Source organism: Bos javanicus, chromosome 8, assembly GCF_032452875.1.
Source record: "Bos javanicus breed banteng chromosome 8, ARS-OSU_banteng_1.0, whole genome shotgun sequence".
Taxonomy (NCBI): domain Eukaryota; kingdom Metazoa; phylum Chordata; class Mammalia; order Artiodactyla; family Bovidae; genus Bos; species Bos javanicus.
Window position 1 is genome coordinate 70,080,496 of NC_083875.1, and position 18,185 is coordinate 70,098,680.

The window sequence follows — 18,185 nt, forward strand, 5'->3', positions numbered from 1 at the left end:
TCTCTGGTCCAGGAAGATTCCACGTGTCTTGGGGCAACTAGGCCCATGCACCACAACTACTGAGCCTGCGTATGCTAGAGCCTGTGCCCCACAACAAGAGAAGCCACCGCAATGAGAAGCCCACATACCACAACTAGAGAGTAGCCCTGGCCCACCACAACTAGAGAAAGCCCGTATGCAGCCACAAAGGCGTAGCAAAAACTAATAAAGTATAACAAAAATTTAAAAATCAACTCAAAGGGATTTCTGATCCTATATCCACCACCTTGTGGTCCATGAGCAAGATCATGCAAGGCAGTGTGGTCACTACATACGACTGTTTTAAGAAAGCTATCTGGTCTTCTTGGCCACTCCCTGGGTACTAACCAGAATGAAAAGGTGCAGTGCCATGTAGACCTATTTTGAGAGCTGGGGATCCCCTTTTAGGCACACTGTTTCTTTATTTCTCCTAATGGCAACCCCAGCAGGCATGATTGCTTTGCTCTTTGGTGGCTGCCTGGCCAAAAGAGGGCCTAGGGGTTTCAAACCGAATGTTAAGTTTTGTTTTTAGTATTAATTCTTTATGCAGTTTGTTAACATTCACACTCTTAAGTGATATGCAGTGTGACAATCTGATTTTGAATTCTTTTCCCCAAGAATTTTGTCCCCAAAACTGAGTAACAAGTTTGTTTTCTAATTCAGTTCCCAAACTGGGTCCTGAGGCAAATGAGGGTGCCTCGGTAGAAAGCCCATGGAGCACAGTTGACCCTTGAACAAGTGGACCCTTGAACATTGCATGATCTTGCATGTATGTGAGGTTTTTTCAAAAGTAAATACTGTAGTTCAACAAAACTTGTGGTTGATTGGCTCTGTGGATATGAAAACTTGAATACGGGTGAATCGTGTATAGAGAAAGCTGACTGTAAGTTGGGCTTCCTTGGTGGCTCTGACAGTAAATAATCTGCCTACAATGAAGGAGACTCAGGAGACCTGGGTTCAATCCCCAGATTGGGAAGATCCCCAGGAGAAGGGGATGACTACCCATTCCAGTATTCTTGGCTGGAGAATTCCCTGTCTACGGGGTTGCAAATAGTTGGACACAACAGATAATGACCCAATAGATATTCAACTGTGTGGAGGATCTGCGCCCCAATCTGATATGTTGTTCAAGGGTCAACTGTATTTTATTCATTAATTAATTTATTTTTATTGGGGTACAGTTGATTAACAATGTTGTACCAGTTTTAAGTATACTGCAGAGTGATTCAGTTATACATATACAAATACTATTTTTCTTTAGATTCTTTTCCTATATAGGCTATTCCAGAATATTGAGTTCCTGGGCCAGCTATACTTTAAATGTGCAAGAGAAGCACAGTGATACTCAATATCTATAGGTAACCACGCAAACAACAAGTACAAGGTAGATCATTGGTTTCAACATTAGATTGTTTTTCTTTTAATAATGTCATATCTTTGCAAAGTTGGGTCTTCTGCACTTGCTGTGATAAAAAGCAAATACTGCGTGAATCTCAGTGTGGCATAGGAAATGACTACGGCATTACCCAGTCTGAGTTCAAGGTCTGAGAAGTTGTGCAGCACCCAGCATATCCCATTAGCAAATAATTATGATTATAGCAGTCCTCCACCCGGGCCACTTTATCCACGGGCTTTATGTTCCAAGACCCGTAGGAGATGTCTGAACCTCAGATAGTATTGTTTTAATTGCTCGAATCTTCCGTGATTATTGGATAACTCTCTTTTTCTCTCTTGGAGAAGGAAATGGCAACCCACTTCAGTACTCTTGCCTGGAGAATCCCATGGACAGAGGGGCCTGGAGGGCTGTGGTCTTTGGGGTTGCAAAGAATCGGATATGACTAAGCAACTAATGCACACACACTCTACTAACATAGTAGCACTAGCTTCTTTTCTTTTCTTCGTTCCTTTAGTTCTCCTTCTATTTCTTAATTTCTTTCTTTCTTTGATACTTGCCCACTGCATTTCCTTTTAATCATTTAATTTTGATCTTTTTCTGTTATTCTGCTTTATGTCCATCTTTTTCTATTAAACACCATATAGTTGGGTTTTATTTTTTTTAATCTAGTCTGGTAATCTTTGCCTTTTACCTGAAAAGTTTAGCCCATCTATTGTAATTACTAATGCAGGAGGATTTATTTCTACTATTTATGTTGTGCTTTCTCTTTGTCCAGATTTTTCTCACTTTTGTTCTTTCTTGACTTTCTTGTTTGGATTGATCGAATTTTTCTCATTTTATTATCTTTTTCCTCTCCTGATTGGAAATATATGTGTTTTCTTTCTTTTGTAAATATCACAAATTTGAACAGTCAAGCCTGGTAGGCTGCAGTCCATGGAATCGCTAGGAGTCTGACACGACTGAGCGACTTCACTTTCACTTTTCACTTTCATGCATTGGAGAAGGAAATGGCAACCCACTCCAGTGTTCTTGCCTGGAGAATCCCAGGGACGGGGGAGCCTGGTGGGCTGCCGTCTATGGGGTCGCACAGAGTTGGACACGACTGAAGCGACTTAGCAGCAGCAGCAGCAGCATGATCCAGCAATCCTACTTTTGGGTATTTTCCAAAGAAAACAAAAACACCAGCTCCAAGGATATATGTATACCCTACCATGTTCATTGCAGCATTATTTAAACAGCCAAGTTGTGGAAACAACTGAAGTATCCATCAATGGATGAATGGATAAAGAAAACGTGATACGTATACACATGCATGCACGCATGCACAATGGAATATTGTTCAGCCATCAGAAAAGGTGAAATCTTGTCATTTGTGACATGGATGGAGCTTGAGAGCATTATGCTTAGTGAAATAAGTCAGAGAAAGACACGTACTGTAAGACTTTATTTATATGTGAAATCTAAACAAAAAAGCAATATATATGTGTGTGTGTATATATATATATATGTAGATAAAAGGATTGGTGGTTACCAGAAGTGGGAAGTGCAGAGGTGGGAGAAATTGGTGAATGCAGTCATAAGATATAAACTTCCAGTTATAAAGTAAAAAATCCTGAGGAGGTAATGTATAGCATGGCATTTATGGTTAATAATGCTGTATTGCATATTCAAAAGCTGCTGAGAGTAAATCTTCAAATTCTCATGACACAACAAAATAATTTATAACTCTGTAAGGTGATGGTTGTTAACTAGACTTATGGTGGTGATCATTTTGCAGTGTATACGAATAGTGATCATGTTGTATACCTGAAACTAATAAAATATTACATGTCAATTACACCTAACTAAAATATTTTAAATATACGTATATTTAAAATTTAGATTTCTCATGCAGCCTGGTGAGTAATACTCTGGACTTCCACTGCAGGAGGCACATGTTTGATCCCTGGTCAGGGAACTAAACATCCTACATACCAGGCAGCAAGGCCAAAAAAATAAATGAATTACATTTAATATGCATTCTGAGAGAGTGTAGAGTTAATTATTACCTTCCTCCAGAACCTTATAATGCTTTTATTCGAATGACCTCTCTCCTGACTTAATATGCTATTTGGAGGACTTCCCTGGTAGTGCAGTGGTTAAGAATTCATCTGCCAATGCAGGGGACACTGGTTTGGTTACAGATCTAAAAAGATCCCCACATGCCTCAAATCAACTAAGCCTGTGCACCACAACTACTGAGTTTGTGCTCTAAAGACCACGAGCTGCAACTATTGAGCCCAAGAGCCAAAACTACTGAAGCCCATGCACCTAGATCCTGTGCTCCACAACAAGAGAATCCATTGCAATGAGAGTGGTGTACCCCACTAGAGGGTGGAACCCACTTTCCACAGCTAGAGAAAGACTGCACGCAGCAGTGGAAACCCAGCACAGCCAAAAATAAATATTATGCTATTTTTCTTAACCTCTTAATTCTATCTTTTTTTTATTTTTATTTATTTTTTTAATTTCACTGTATTGGGCACCTCTTAGGCCCCGTTGTAGTTTCTCTCAGTCTTATCTGTCCCTTTATTTAGCCAGTACTGTGGTAAACAGTTTTCTGTGGGCATTCACAAAATCTACAGGGATGTCTCTTCAAGAAAATTGGAGATTCCAAGGGAACATTTCATGCAAAGATAGGTACAATAAAGGACAGAAATGACAAAGATCTAACAGAAGCAGAAGAGATTAAGAAGAGGTGGAAAGAATACACAGAAGAGCTATACAAAAACGGTCTTAATAACCCGGATAACCACAATGGTGTGATCACTTACCTGTGTGAAGTAAAGTGGGCCTTAGGAAGAATCACAAGGAACAAAGCTAGCAGAGGTGATGGAATTCAAGTTGAGCTATTTCAAATCCTAAAAGATGGTGCTGTTAAATTGCTGTACTCAATATGTCAGCAAATTTGGAAAACTCATCAGTGGCCACAGGACTGGAAAAAGTCCGTTTTCATTCCAATCCCATAGAAGGGCAATGCCAAAGAGTGTTAAAACTACAGCACAATTACGCTCATTTCTAGCAAGGTAATGCTTAAAATCCTTCAAGCTAGGCTTCAGCAGTATCTGAACCGAGAATCTCCAAATGTACAAGCTAGATATAGAAAAGGCAGAGGAACCAGAGATCAACATCTGTTGGATTATAGAAAAAGCAAGGGAATTTCAGAAAAATATCTGCTCCATGGACTATGCTAAAGCCTTTGTGTGGATCACAACAAACTGTGGAAAATTCTTAAAGAGATGGGAATATTAGACCACCTTACCTGCCTCCTGAGATAGTTGAATGCAGGTCAAGAAGTAACAGAACTGGGCATGGAACAACAGACTGGTTCCAAATTGGGAAAGGAGTACATCAAGGCTGTATATTGTCACTCTGCTTATTTAATTTCTATGCAGAGTACTTCATGCAAAATTCTGGGCTGGATGAATCACAGGCTGGAATTAAGATTGCTGGAAGAAATAGCAACAGCCTCAGATAATGCAGATGATACCATTCTAATGGCAGAAAGCAAAGAGGAACTAAAGACCCTCTTGATGTGGGTGAAAGAGTAAAAAAGCTGGCTTAAAATTCAACATTCAGAAAACTAATATCATGGCATCTTGTCCCATCATTTCATGGCAAATAGATGGGGAAAAAGTGGAAACAGTGACAGATTTTATTTTCTTGGGCTCCAAAATCACTGTGGACAGTGACTGCAGCCACGAAATTAAAAGACACTTGCTTCCTGGAGGGAAAGCTATGGCAAACCTAAACAGTGTATTAAAAAGCAGAGACATCACTTCCCTGACAAAGGTGTATATAGTCAAAGCTATGATTTCTCCAGTAGTCATGTACGGATACAAGAGTTGGACTGAGCATAAAGAAGGCTGAGCACCGAAGATTGATGCTTTTGAATTGTGGTGCTGGAGAAGACTCTTGAGAGTCCCTTGGACAGCAAGGAGAGCAAACCAGTCAATCCTAAAGGAAATCAACTCTGAATATTCATTGGAAGGACTGATTCTGAAGTTGAATCTCCAATACTTTGGCCACCTGATGTGAAGAGCCAACTCATTGGAAAATACCCTGACACTGGGAGAGATTGAGGGCAGGAGGAAAAGGGGGAGACAGAGTATGTGATGGTTAGGTGGCATCACTGACTCAATGGATATGAGCTTGAACAAACTCTGGGAGATAGTGAAGGACAGGGAAGCCTGGTGTGCTGCAATTCATGGGGTTGCAGAGTCGAACACAACTTAGTGACTGAAAAACAACAGGGATACAAGCTGATAATGCCTAGCCTCAAGCTTGCCCTGTGTTTCTCCTGCTTTCTGCCCTGTTGCTTCTGCATTGATGCCAAGTCATGGAGCATGATGGTGCACTTAAAAAGTATAGGGATTAATACTCTTTGAGGTGAGACTTTGATCAAGGGACAGGACAGTCAATGCATATCCAACTCTTCCAGGTAACATCCTGTCAGGACTAGTAGTCTTTTTTTTTTTTTAATTTGCTTTATGTATTTAAGAGCTCCTACAGTAGGTGCATATATATTCGCAATCGTTATATCTTCATCTTGGATTGATTCCTTGATCATTATATAGTGTCCCTGCTTCTTATAGCAGTCTTTATTTTAAAGTTTATCTCATCTGATATGTTTTGCTACCCTAGTTTTCTTTTGATTCCAACTTACATGGAATATCTTTTTCCCCCCTCACTTTCAGTCCCTGTATGTCTTTAGATCTGAAGTGAGTCTCTTGTAGGCAACATACATACAGGTCTATTCATCCAGCCACTCTATGTCTATTGATTGGAGCATTTAGTCCATTTAAATTTAAAGTAATTATTGATATGTATACTCTTATTGTCATTTTTTGTTCATTGCTTGGGGGTCCTTTTGTTAAGGCTTTTTTGCCCCCTTCTTCTTTTGTCCTCTCGTGATTTGAGGACCACCTTTAGTATTATGTTGGGATTCCTTTTACTTTTCTGTGTACCTAGCTTAAGTTTTTGGTTTGTGGTTACCATGAGGCTTTTAAATACCAATAAAATATACACATGACTGTATTAAGTTGCTGATCTCTTAATTTCAAAGTACAACTCTGCATTTTTTTTTTTTTAAAGATTTATGTATTTATTTTTGGCTGTGCATGGTGTTCATTGCTGCACATGGGCTTTCTCTAGTTGTGGAGATTGGGGCTACTTTTTTTGTCCCAGTGAGCTGGCTTCTCATTGCAGTGGCTTCTCTTGTTGTGAAGCACAGGTTCTAGGTGTGCAGGCCTAAGCAGTTGCAGCACGTGGGCTCAGTGGCTGCAGCTTGCAAGACTCCAGAGCACTGGCTCAGTAGTTGCGGCACAGGGACTTAGTTGCTCTGAGGCCTGTAGGATCTTCCCAGACCAGGGATTGATCCAGTGTCCCTTCCATTGCAAGGTGGATTCTTAATAACTGGACTACCAGGGAAGTCCTCATGTTTTTTGTTTGTTTTTATAATTTTTCATTTGAGAATCTTTACTTTTAATTTGATCATTGTGTAATCCAGAATATTCTGTTTTTTGGTTGTGCTGTTTACTCATAGTTTTAATTGCCAGAGTCTCATCTAGACGTCATTTAAATGAGATACTGGTGAGACTTGAGGTCTGATTGATCCTGAGCCAATATTCTGTTCCAGCTGTGAAGCTATGAAGAGGAAATAGCTTTGTTATGTAGGCTTGTGGTAGCAGTGGCAGCCCTGGTCATAGCTGAATCACCTTTGGGCTTATTCTTCCCTTTTCTTAAGTAATTCGGAGTGTTGAACTGCACTCCTAATGTAGGGGGAGTTTAATCACTGGGCAGGAAACTAGATTCCACAGGCTGCAACTACAGTTCTTCATTCCACAACTAAAGATCTTGTGTGCTGAAATGAAAACCCAGTGCAGCCAAATAAATAAATATGTTAAAAAATACACAAAAACAAAACTTTATTTCATCTAGTCAGATAGCCAGTGAGAATCTCCTGTATGACTCAGGGAACTCAAACAGGGGCTCTGTGACAACCTAGAGGGGTGGGAATGAGACGGAAAGTGGGAGGGAGGCTCAAGAGGGAGAGGACATATGTATACCTATGGCTGATCCATGTTGATGTATGGCAGAAGCCAACCTAATATTGTAATTATTCTTCAATTAAAAATAAATTAAGAAGAAGAAAAAACAAACCTTTAGTTCTTCCGGTCTCTGTTCCCATTGGTCCACACTGACCATATCTCTGCTGGTATAATGCCATTTTTGCTCCAAGTTTCTGCTGAAATGGCTGATTAACTCCATAGTGAATCATGGATAATCTCCCAATAGAGAGATTGTCTAGCCACACCCTTGGGTGTTCTTTCCAGAACAAACTTTCTCACTTTTGCACCATAGATAGGCTGTGTGTATGTATGTGTGTGTATGTTAGTCACTCAGTCGTGTCCAACCCTTTGCAACCCCATGGACTGTAGCCCACCAGGTTCCTCTGTTCATGGGATTCTCCAGGCAAGAATACTAGAGTGGGTTGCCATTTCCTTCTCCAGGGGATCGTCCCAACCCAGGGATCAAACCTGGGTTTCCTGCATTGTAGGCAGATTCTTTACAGACTGAGCCACCAGAAAATTTCCCAGCTCTTCAAATTCTGGTTCTTGTTTAATCTTTCTTTCAATTTATCTTTTTTCTCTTGCATTTCAATCCCTGGGTTGGGAAGATCCTCCAGAGGAGGGCATGGCAACCCACTCCAGTATTCTTGCCTGGAGAATCCTATGGACAGAGGAGCCTGGCAGGCTACAGTCCATAGGGTTGCAAAGAATCGGGCACAACTGAAATGACTTAGCATGCACGCACTCCTTATCTAGACACCCAAGTTTGTCGCTTGTGAGTTCCACCTTCCACAAAGCACAAGCCTACAACTCAGCCAGTTCTTTGCCACTTTATAACAAGGATCACCTTTTGTCCAGTTTCCTGGATGAGGAATAACATATTCCTCATTTCAGTCTGAGACCTTACCAGAAACACCTTTAATACCCATACTTGTACCAACAGTTTCTACAAGGAAATCTAGGGTTTTTCTAGCCTGTTTCTCATAAGTCTTCCAGTTATATCCATCACCCAGTTCCAAAACTACTTTCACATTTTTATGTATTTGTTATGTCAGCACTCTGCATTTAGTTAGCATTCTCTAGTGAAACAGAAGTATTAGGATACATAGATATGTATATGAAGTCATATATACATGGCTTTATACTAAGCATGGGCTTCCCAGATGGTTCAGGGTTAAAGAATCTGCCTGCCGATGAAGACGTGGCTTTGATTCCTAGTCCGGGGAGATCCCCTGGAGAAGGAAATGGCAACCCACTTCAGCATTCTTGCCTGGAAAATCCCATAGACGGAGGAGCCTGGCGGGCTACAGTTCATGGGGTTGCAAAGAGTCAGACACTACTTAATGGCCAAACAACAACAACAATAATAAGCAATTATAACATGTGATTATGGAAGTTGACAAATCCTGAAATCTTCAGTGGAACTGCAGGAGAGCTGATGGTGGTGCTCCAGTCTGAAAGCTGGCAGGCTCAAGACCCAGGAAGAGCCACTGTTTTAGTTTGAGTCAAAAGGCAGGAAATGGCTCCGACTGTAAAGAATCTGCCTGCAATGCAGGAGATATGGATTCGATCCTGAGGTCAAGAAAATCCCCTGGAGAAGGAAATGGCTACCCAGTCCCATATTCTAGCCTGGAGAATCCCCATGGACAGAGGAGCCTGAGGGCTACAGTCCATGGGGTTGCCAAGAGTCGGACACAACTGAGCGACTAAGCACACACAAAGGCAGGAAAAGGATGATTTCAGCTCAACTGAAATCAGGTGAGAAAAAATCTTTTATTCCAAGCCTTCTTGTCCTAGTGAGGCTCTCAACTATTTGGATGAGACCATCCGTGGTAGAGAGGGCAATCTGTTTTACCCAGTCTCCCATTCAAATGTTAATTTTATGCAGACCGCCCTCCCTGAAACACTCAGAATAATGTTGGACAAAGTATCTGGGTACCTGTGGCCAAGTCAAATTGATATGCAAAAGAAACCGTCACAGGGAATTTCCTAGTGGACCAGGGTTTGATCCTTGGTCAAAAAAAAAAAAAAGATTAAAAAGTAGCTATCACAGTTATAATCTGTGCTATTTATTATAGCCATTCTAGTGGATGTGAAATACTGTGTATATGTTTTCAGTTTGCATTCCTGTAATGATTAGTGGTATTGAGCATATTTTCATGTGCTTTTTACCCATTTGTATATCTTTGGTGAAAGATCAATTCATATCTGTTGCCCATTTAAAAAAACTGGATTGTTTGTGTTCTTATTGAGCCTAGTCTGTGTATTTAAAATTTAATTAAAAAAAAAATTCCAACAAACAAGCAAAACTCACCCATTTTATTGACCCTCATGTGGTTTGTAATTTATCTTTTTCTTATGAGTTCCTGTGTGGGAACTTTAAGGGCCAGGGTGAGTGTGTATTTCTCCTGGGAGGATCTGTATTTACGTCTGCCTGGAATTCAAAGATACTACAGATGTAGATCCAATTTCAGTTAAGTCCTCCATGTAGTTTCTAGGCCAAAGAGGTAATGTCATTTTCTGCCATTAATCTTGCTGTAGCTCTGTGTGACTTTATTTTCTCAACAACAAATCAGTATTTGTGGTCAGAATGGAAATACTTATTGGGGACAATGGGCCAGAGTCTTTGACGTCACGACTGCCTGGAAAAATCCAGATTGTATATAGTGACAGGACTGTCCTCATCCTGAATTTTAGAGCCTGGCAAGGCCAAGTGGATGGAACTTGGTGCTATGAAAATATCACCTTATATCATCTGTAATTTAATTTTAAATACTTTAAACAGTACAATATGTGTGTAGTATTTTAAATCAATACCAAGGGATTGTTAATTAACAACTGAAGTGCCTGTGGTGGAATATAACCTCCAGGAGAAGTTTATATTTTGAAAGCTTCCAAGCAGATGTCCACACTTTAGAGCTTCAACCATCTTTATTTCCAGTCAACACTGAGACTGTAGATTTTCCTTTGGTGAAATAACTAGTACTCGTTATGCATGGATTGGCTAGAAATGTTGTATAGGATATTTCTATACCCTGCTGAAGCTGAAGCTCCAATACTTTGGCCACTTGATGTGAACAGCCAACTCACTGGAAAAGACCCTGATGCCAGTAAAGACTGAAAGCAGGAGGAGAAAGGGGCGACGGAACACCACCACCGCCACCAACAATATCTTGTCTACTTTTGCATGATACGATGTAGAAATCTAGAGAATCCAATGTGTATATCCTTTGTAATGATGCTCTTTCAAAACTGACAGCTTCAGAAAATTGAGAATTGCTGTTGCCAAAAGCTGCTGAGTCCTGCCCCTAAAATATTGTTTCCTAGATATGGAACTATTTTTGAGTTGTTACTAAATGTTTGCATGGGCAACAGAATTCAGTATACATGTTATTATAACACTGTAATGTTGTAAAGTAGGAAGGTTGTGAGGTAGAACTTATATATAACGTTAAACAAATTACATCTACAAAGAAGGAAGGGGTGTCCTACCAATTAGACTTCTGCTTTGGAAAATCTCCTGCTCCAATAATTTTCAAACTCTATTCTGATTTGGAAAGGAGAGGAGAGTCCTCAAATGTAGGGATTAAAGCAAGGTATGAGATATCTGAGGCTTGGAAAGCCTTCTCTAGCCCTAGCCATATTCCATATACAGTAGTTGCATGTCTCTACAGCATCAGTCAAGGTCTCTGGAAGCTTGACCCCAACCACCTCAGAAAACTGGGGGTTGGAGAGGGGTGCAGTTATTTGCTAAAATAATTGAGGAGGGAGAGACATTTTTATGTCTTTGGAAAATGTACTGTAGCTGCAGAATTAACCACCAATGCTTTTACATAATTTGAAGATAGCTTTTCTTGGCTCACAGTTTCAGGTATCTATAAATAATAATGATAGACAACATTTATGGAAGGCAATCTTGTCCTGGTGCAAAGTATTTTACACACATGCATGTACATTTCCTAGGTGGCTCAGTAGTAAAGAATCCACGTGCCAACGCAGGAGATGCAAGAGATTCTGGTTCAATCTCTGGGTGGGAAAAATCCCCTGGAGTAGGAAATGGCAACCTCTTCCAGTATTCTTGCCTCGAAAATTCCACGGACAGAGGAGTCTGACAAGCTACAGTCCATGGGGTCACAAAGAGTTGGACACTACTGAGCATACACATGTAATTTCCATACAACCCTATGAATGGATGATTTTATTCCAGGTTTTTTTTTTTTTCCAGTTTTATATATAAAAACAGTGGGGCACAGAGATCGCATAATTGTTTGACTGTAACTCAAGCTCATTTCTATGCACCACCATCCTCAATATCTTTTAAAGGGGAAAGCTATGCCTGTGCATGCTCAGTCATGTCAGACTCTTTGAGCTCCCACGGACTGTAGCCAGCCAAGCTCCTCTGTCCATGGGATTCTCCAGGCAAGAATATTGGAGTGGGTTGCCATTTCCTCCTTCAGGGGATCTTCCTGACCCAGGGATCGAACCTGCGTGTCCTGTGTCGCCTGGGTGATTGCCAGGGTGATTCTCTACAGCTTGAGCCGTCAGGGAAGCCCCAATGGGAAGGTTGAAAGCGAAAGTGGAAGTCGCTCAGTCGTGTCCGATTCTTTGTGACCCCATTGACTTGGAATTCTCCTGGCCAGAATACTGGAGTGGGTATCCGTTCCCTTCTCCAGATCTTCCCAACCCAGGGGTCCAGCCCAGGTCTCCTGCATTGCAGGCGGATTCTTTACCAGCTGAGCCACGACGGAAGCCCCAATGGGAAGGTTGAGGCAAGTCAATTTCTACATGAGCATGTAAGCTAACTCTGTTTACATGAGTTGCTCTCAGTAAGAGAGTCGGGATGTTGAAAGCGAAACACACTTCAACACTTAATTTCACTCCTAACTTTTGGACACCACCCCCCGCCACTTTCCCCGCCACTTTGAGCACCCTTTCCGGGTGAACCTCGCCACCACGGCGTGAGACGGCTGGAATGGGAGAGGAAGGCTCTTTGCAAAAGAGCCAATGAGATGGCTGGTTCTTGTGATTGGCACGTCATTTGGCCAATGGGTTCAGTCGCTTAGGCCTCGCGAGAGGACGGGAACTCGAGGTCTGGAGCATGTGGGCTTTTGGCGTGGTAGGATCGTTGAGCGCTGGCTTCTCCTGAGGCGCAGCCAAGATGCTCGGTGGAGTCCAGCACCTGTGAGAGGACGGGACGCAGGTGTGGAAGACCAGGGAGGCAGAGGTCGCTCTGCTACAGGCCAGGTGCGCTCGCACTCAAGTTCTTGGTGGTAAGCTGGGGTCCTTGTGGCCCTCTCCCCCTCTCCCCTTGGAAAAGTGCGGAGTCTGTGGGCCCCTGGGTGGAGGCTGGGCCTGGGGCGGGGGCAGGAAGTCGTTATTTGAGGTTGGGGGTGTAGGCGGAAGGCAGGCCCTTGAAAAAGGTGGAACAGAGGAGGGAGGAGGCTATTGGCAGGGAGGTGGTTGAATGCGTTGAGTGTTCCTTGGGCGGGAACAGTGGGCCAGACCGCTGGTGAAGTCTTGGTTTGGGGAATGATGCTTTCTCCAGGTTGAAGGAGCGTAGGGGCCCTTCCCTTCTGGTTACATCCCAGTCATAGACCCCAGTCTGGAGGTCGCGCCTGGAGGAGTACCGAACGTAGGCCTCGCCTGTCCTGGGATCTGTCTGTCCTGGCATTCTTCCGGGTTGGGCCTTAGACTCAGTCAGCTATTTGTTAACTAATCAAAGGAGAAAATCCACAGTAAGGGAGGGCTTTCTGGAGGAGGTGCTTGAATCTGTAGAAGTGATGTTGGAGGTAAGAGAGGGGTGAAGAAAGAAGAGGATTCCAGAAATCCTGTAATTGGTAGGTATCACGGTGCCTCTCAGTGTGTACCAGTTAGACTACTAATTGCTCTGGTTTCTTCCAGTGGTGGTGGGAAGGTGTGAGCCAAGAGGTCAAGCTAACTGAAAAGGAGTTTGAACAATTATAGGGGAGAACTCTAGTAGCCTTTGAGGAGGAGGCATGCCTTTCAGTTTTAGTGTAAAAAATAATTGTATAAAAAAGTTTTGCCAAATCCTGAACCGCTTTCATCTGTAGACTTGACTTAGAAATTGTATGTCAGCCTTTTCTGTATGTGCATGACCTGATTTCTCAGTAATTTATAGTTAAGACAGGTTTGTAAAAATTAAGAAGAGGCTTACTTGTTAATTACAGAAGCTTCTTTGGGAATTGGGGTGAGTCAGGACAGTGAAAAGGAGCCCCTGAAAGAAGGAGTCCTGGGCCTTTGCTAGGGGTCTAGTTGGTTAAGTCTCTATGCTTCCACTTCAGGGGGCATAGGTTCGATTCCTAGCTGGGGAACTAAGATCCTATATGCCCCTAAAAGTGAAAGTTGCTTAGTCATGTTGGATTCTTTGCGACCCCTTGGGCTATACAGTCCATGGAATTCTCCAGGCCAGAATACTGGAGTGGGTAGCAGTTCCCTTCTCCAGGGGATCTTCCCAACCCAGGGATTGAACCCAGGTCTCCCACCTTGCGGGCGGATTCCTTACTAGCTGAGCTACCAGGAAAGCCTAGCATGGCCTTTTAAAAAAAGAGAAGTCTTGAAGTCTGTAGATTATATAAAGTGATTTTGAAGAGGCTTAGTGAGTCTGAGACTTGAGGGCCAAGAAGAGCATCATCCCTGGTTACCTTGAGGGCAGGGGCAAGTATTAAATGTCACCTGTGAGACTAAGCAGGAATCATAGGCTCAAATGAGGAAGGGTCTGTATGCTGAAGACCTCAGTTCTGATAGAGTGAGAAAAGAGCTCTGTTGAAAGAAATTGGATAAAGATTCAGAGAAGCACACTAAGGAATCAAGGAGGAGATGGAATAGTTTACTATGAAAATAGACTGGGAAAAAGATTAGGTCCCTGGTAGAGAGGCCCCAAATAAAGCAAAACATAAATATTTATTGACACAAAATTTTTGTGATATGTTAACTATATACTTACTTATAAAGCAAAATCATGCCCATACATAAAAAATACATCCTTCCCCATCTGGTAGTTAACTTGCAGGACTGAGTTCTCAAAGAAGCTCTTTGGGTAGAAAATATGAGTAAAATTAAGGAGGGTTTGGCCTTTAAGAGATTGTTGATTGAGAGTATTTAGAAAATTCTGGGCTAAATAGAAACTTTTGAATATAATATATTGTGAATATCATATAGGAGTATCATTGGTATGATCCAAAGTAGCTTTTTTTTCTTTGAATGCTTTGTGTGTCTGTTGTGGAGGAAAAGGAAATTCTTTGGGAATCATTTAAACTATAAAATGATGGCAGGTGATAAACAAGGACAGATTGACACTCATGTCCTCTGCAGCCTTACAATGGATCCTGTCCGACCACGCTTCAGGGGCCTGTCTCCCATGCACCCATCTCAGTCTGTGCGGATGCCAGGCTCTTGGCCACAAGCTCCAAAACCTTTGGACCCAGCTCTGAGCAGGGCAGGACCTGCAGGCAGGGGCCATGTGTTTGGAAAGCAAAAGGAGCCGAGTCCACAGAGTGGGCCAGTGCAAAAGGTAAGACCATGTCTGTATACACAGTAGCAGCATGCAGCTTATCTTTAGAGCAAATAATGGATTTCAAGGTACTTAGGAAACTGGGAACCCCTATATGAAAGCAGGCATTGTTTTTATTTCCCCCTTTAACAAGTAGTTTGATCTTCTAGGAATATATTTGAAATTCTTGAATTGCAGGTCTAGAAAAAGTGCCTCATAATGAATGTTAGATGGACTTGGGTAAATGGCTTAGTTTCCTGACTTCTAAAAGTATAAATATGTACATACATACATACATGACAGGTTTAGAGATACAGCCTTTAGTGTTTAGGTTTTCACTCTGGGTTGGACTCTGTGGTATTAGCAGCCACTGTTGCCTCTAAGGTCATAATTGTTAAGAATAGTTCCTTTCAGAAGGCTCATTGCCCAAATCTTAAAGAAAAAAAGGATCTTTGGCTATTGTTACTGCTGTATATATACTTACATGGATGTGCATTCTTAATCTCCTGATTATATAGTAATTGTTAAAATGGTTTTTGTCTGTAATTAACAAATTTCAAAGAATAGAGAGTTAGATATAGGAAGAACCTAATAATGCAGTTGTGACCATGTGAAGTAGTGTTGACCGTGTTAGATGTAACGTTTTATAAAAAGAAACACTGATGACAGTAATCCTGTGTTTTCACTCAGATGGGATTGCTTGAGTCCATATGTGGCAACTCTGATTGGTGTAACAGTAGTAAACTTCCAAGACTGCCACAGGAAAACAGTAACAAGTTCTGTTGAGGATTGTTTAAAAAACAAAAACAAAAACCCCAAGACATCCCGGACGAGCCCCCCCCCCAAAAAAAAAAAAAACCCCAAGACTTCTGATACCCTTAAATGACATGTTTTTTGGGAAAATTTATTAGCTGGTATGCTTGTGCCCACTTATATTAGGTGTACAGGAAATGAGCTAGAAAAGTAGTTCTGTTGCATTTGGAATACTTATATTAAATCATGAACTATCAGTTCAGTTCAGTCGCTCAGTCCTGTCCAGCTCTTTGTGACCCTGTGGACTGCAGCACGCCAGGCTTCCCTGTCCATCACCAACTGCTGGAGCTGTCTCAAACTCTATCCATCGAGTCGGTGATGCCATCCAACCATCTCATCCTCTGTCATCCCCTTCTCCTCCTGGCTTCAGTCTTTCTCAGTGTCAGGGTCTTTTCTAATGAGTCAGTTCTTCTCATCGGGTGGCCAAAGTATGAGCTATACTGCTGCTGCTGCTGATGCTAAGTTGCTTCAGTCATGTCCGACTCTGTGTGACTCCATAGACGGCAGGCTCCCCTGTCCCTGGGATTCTCTAGGCAAGAACGCTGGAGTGGGTTGCCATTTCCTTCTCCAGTGCATGAAAGTGAAGAGTAAAAGTGAAGTTGCTCAGTCGTATCTGACTCTTAGTGACCCCATGGACTGCAGCCTACCAGGCTCCTCCGCCCTTGGGATTTTCCAGGCAAGAGTACTGGAGTGGGTTGCCATTGCCTTCTCTGAGTATGAACTATATTTATGCTTAAAAACCTAATATGAACTATATTTATAAAATCATGAACTATATTTATGTTTAAAAGCCTAATATAACATAGTTATAAGTGTTCTTAAAGAAAACCGTAAGGATTTAAACAATTTTATGAGGTATTTTTATCCTTTATTCTTGATATTTATAGAATTTGAAGTGTATAATTTTTATTATTTACCAAGGTTTGAAGAAAATCAACAATATTTCTGGCCTTTTAAACTGTATCTTAGAATAACATTATTCTTTGACTTTCTGTAGGAGTCTGTGGGTTTAGTCTCAATGTTCCGAGGACTGGGGCTTGAAACAGCATCCCAGACCCCTCTGAAACGGGAGGTGCCTCCTTTAGGTATGTGGAAAACTAACTTGAGAAAATGTGATGTTGTGTATCATTGCTTTGTTCTTAAATTAACACAGTTTATCTTCAAAAAAATTACTGTATTTTACAAAATGTTCAGCTCACAGTTACAGCTGGGATCTGACCTTTCCTTTAGGTAGAGGCATTTTAGGTCTAGGCTTATCTTCCAGTATGGCATGCAAGGACAAAGAAGAACCCCATCCCACTTTTCTGGATCCTTCATCGTTGGCAGCTGGGGATAGCAAGATGGCAGAGGCCTCCGTTGGTTGGAATAGGTGGGTAAAGTTGCCTCCTTGGGTAGCTATCAAATTTGGATGAAATATCTCCAAGTCCAAAGAGAAACTCTAAAGTGGGTTATATTGCCTCACAAGGAAACAGTGCATGGTTTCGTGGTAAGAATGGGCATTTTCCAAAAGTAGTCAGTACCTACTGACCCAGTCAGTCTTTGGACAAGGTAAAAGCAGTTTTCCACAGCACAGTTCACCACCTCGTTTGCCCTCTTAAGAAGTCATACTGATGGTGCTGATTCTTTATCCCAGGTGGGTCAGACTTCCACCTCAATTTCTGCTATGGAAGTTGGCCCTCAGAGTCCATATTAATAGTAATTGAGGAGTGAGTCTTGTTGGCATATTGGATTCAGAGAGAATCCCAATGTTTGGGTCCCATTTGCTGACTCCTCCAGGGAAAGAATGAGATTTGAGGATGATTGAGCATGATTGAGAAAGTCCTGATTTGTCTCTTTTCAACGATTCAGGATGCTCAGAAGAGGAACTTTGGACGCATCTTTGTTACCAGTGGGAAGAGCAGCTGGTTTAGGCAGAGGAATATACAAGGCTCCTGGTGCTCTCAGCCCGCCTTATCAGGATCCTGCCCAGCTCTCACCTCTGCCCACTCTGCCCCAGGCCCCACTATACTCTCTTGATACCCCTCCACTTGGGACTGCAGAGTGCAAGAAGTAAGTCGGGAGTGCTGCCTTCCTGCTTGGGGATGATGTAGCGGAGGCCTTCTTATAGGATTGCACACTCTGTTCTCTCATAGGATTGCATACCCTCTTTTGTTGTGTCTAAAGTCCTCCCTTGTGGTAGGCACCACAGGGTTGTTTTGTTTTTTGCCAGTGGGGAGAATGACAGAAGAGGTGGACAATTCCTGATGAGGTGAAATGGGGTTAGTGCTGATAATATGTATCAATCAGCTCATGACTTTTCATTTCCTTCCCAATTCAGACATAGATAATTCCTTGTCAT

General features: G+C 42.0%; 1 protein-coding gene across 2 annotated transcripts in view; it reads left to right on the forward strand.

The window, feature by feature from the left end:
• Positions 1-12,559: 12,559 nt before the first annotated feature.
• The window catches only part of PIWIL2 (piwi like RNA-mediated gene silencing 2), an 82,125-nt gene continuing 76,499 nt past the window's right edge, over positions 12,560-18,185 (forward strand). Inside the window, exons 1-5 of one of the 2 annotated variants that reach the window (XM_061425836.1) lie at positions 12,560-12,794; positions 14,857-15,055; positions 16,845-16,932; positions 17,078-17,216; positions 17,696-17,896. In XM_061425836.1, the coding sequence (XP_061281820.1) occupies positions 14,864-15,055; positions 16,845-16,932; positions 17,078-17,216; positions 17,696-17,896 (620 nt within the window). In that variant the 5' untranslated portion in view covers positions 12,560-12,794; positions 14,857-14,863. The remainder of the gene's footprint in view (positions 12,795-14,856; positions 15,056-16,844; positions 16,933-17,077; positions 17,217-17,695; positions 17,897-18,185) is intronic. The other variant, XM_061425837.1, reaches the window with a different exon arrangement.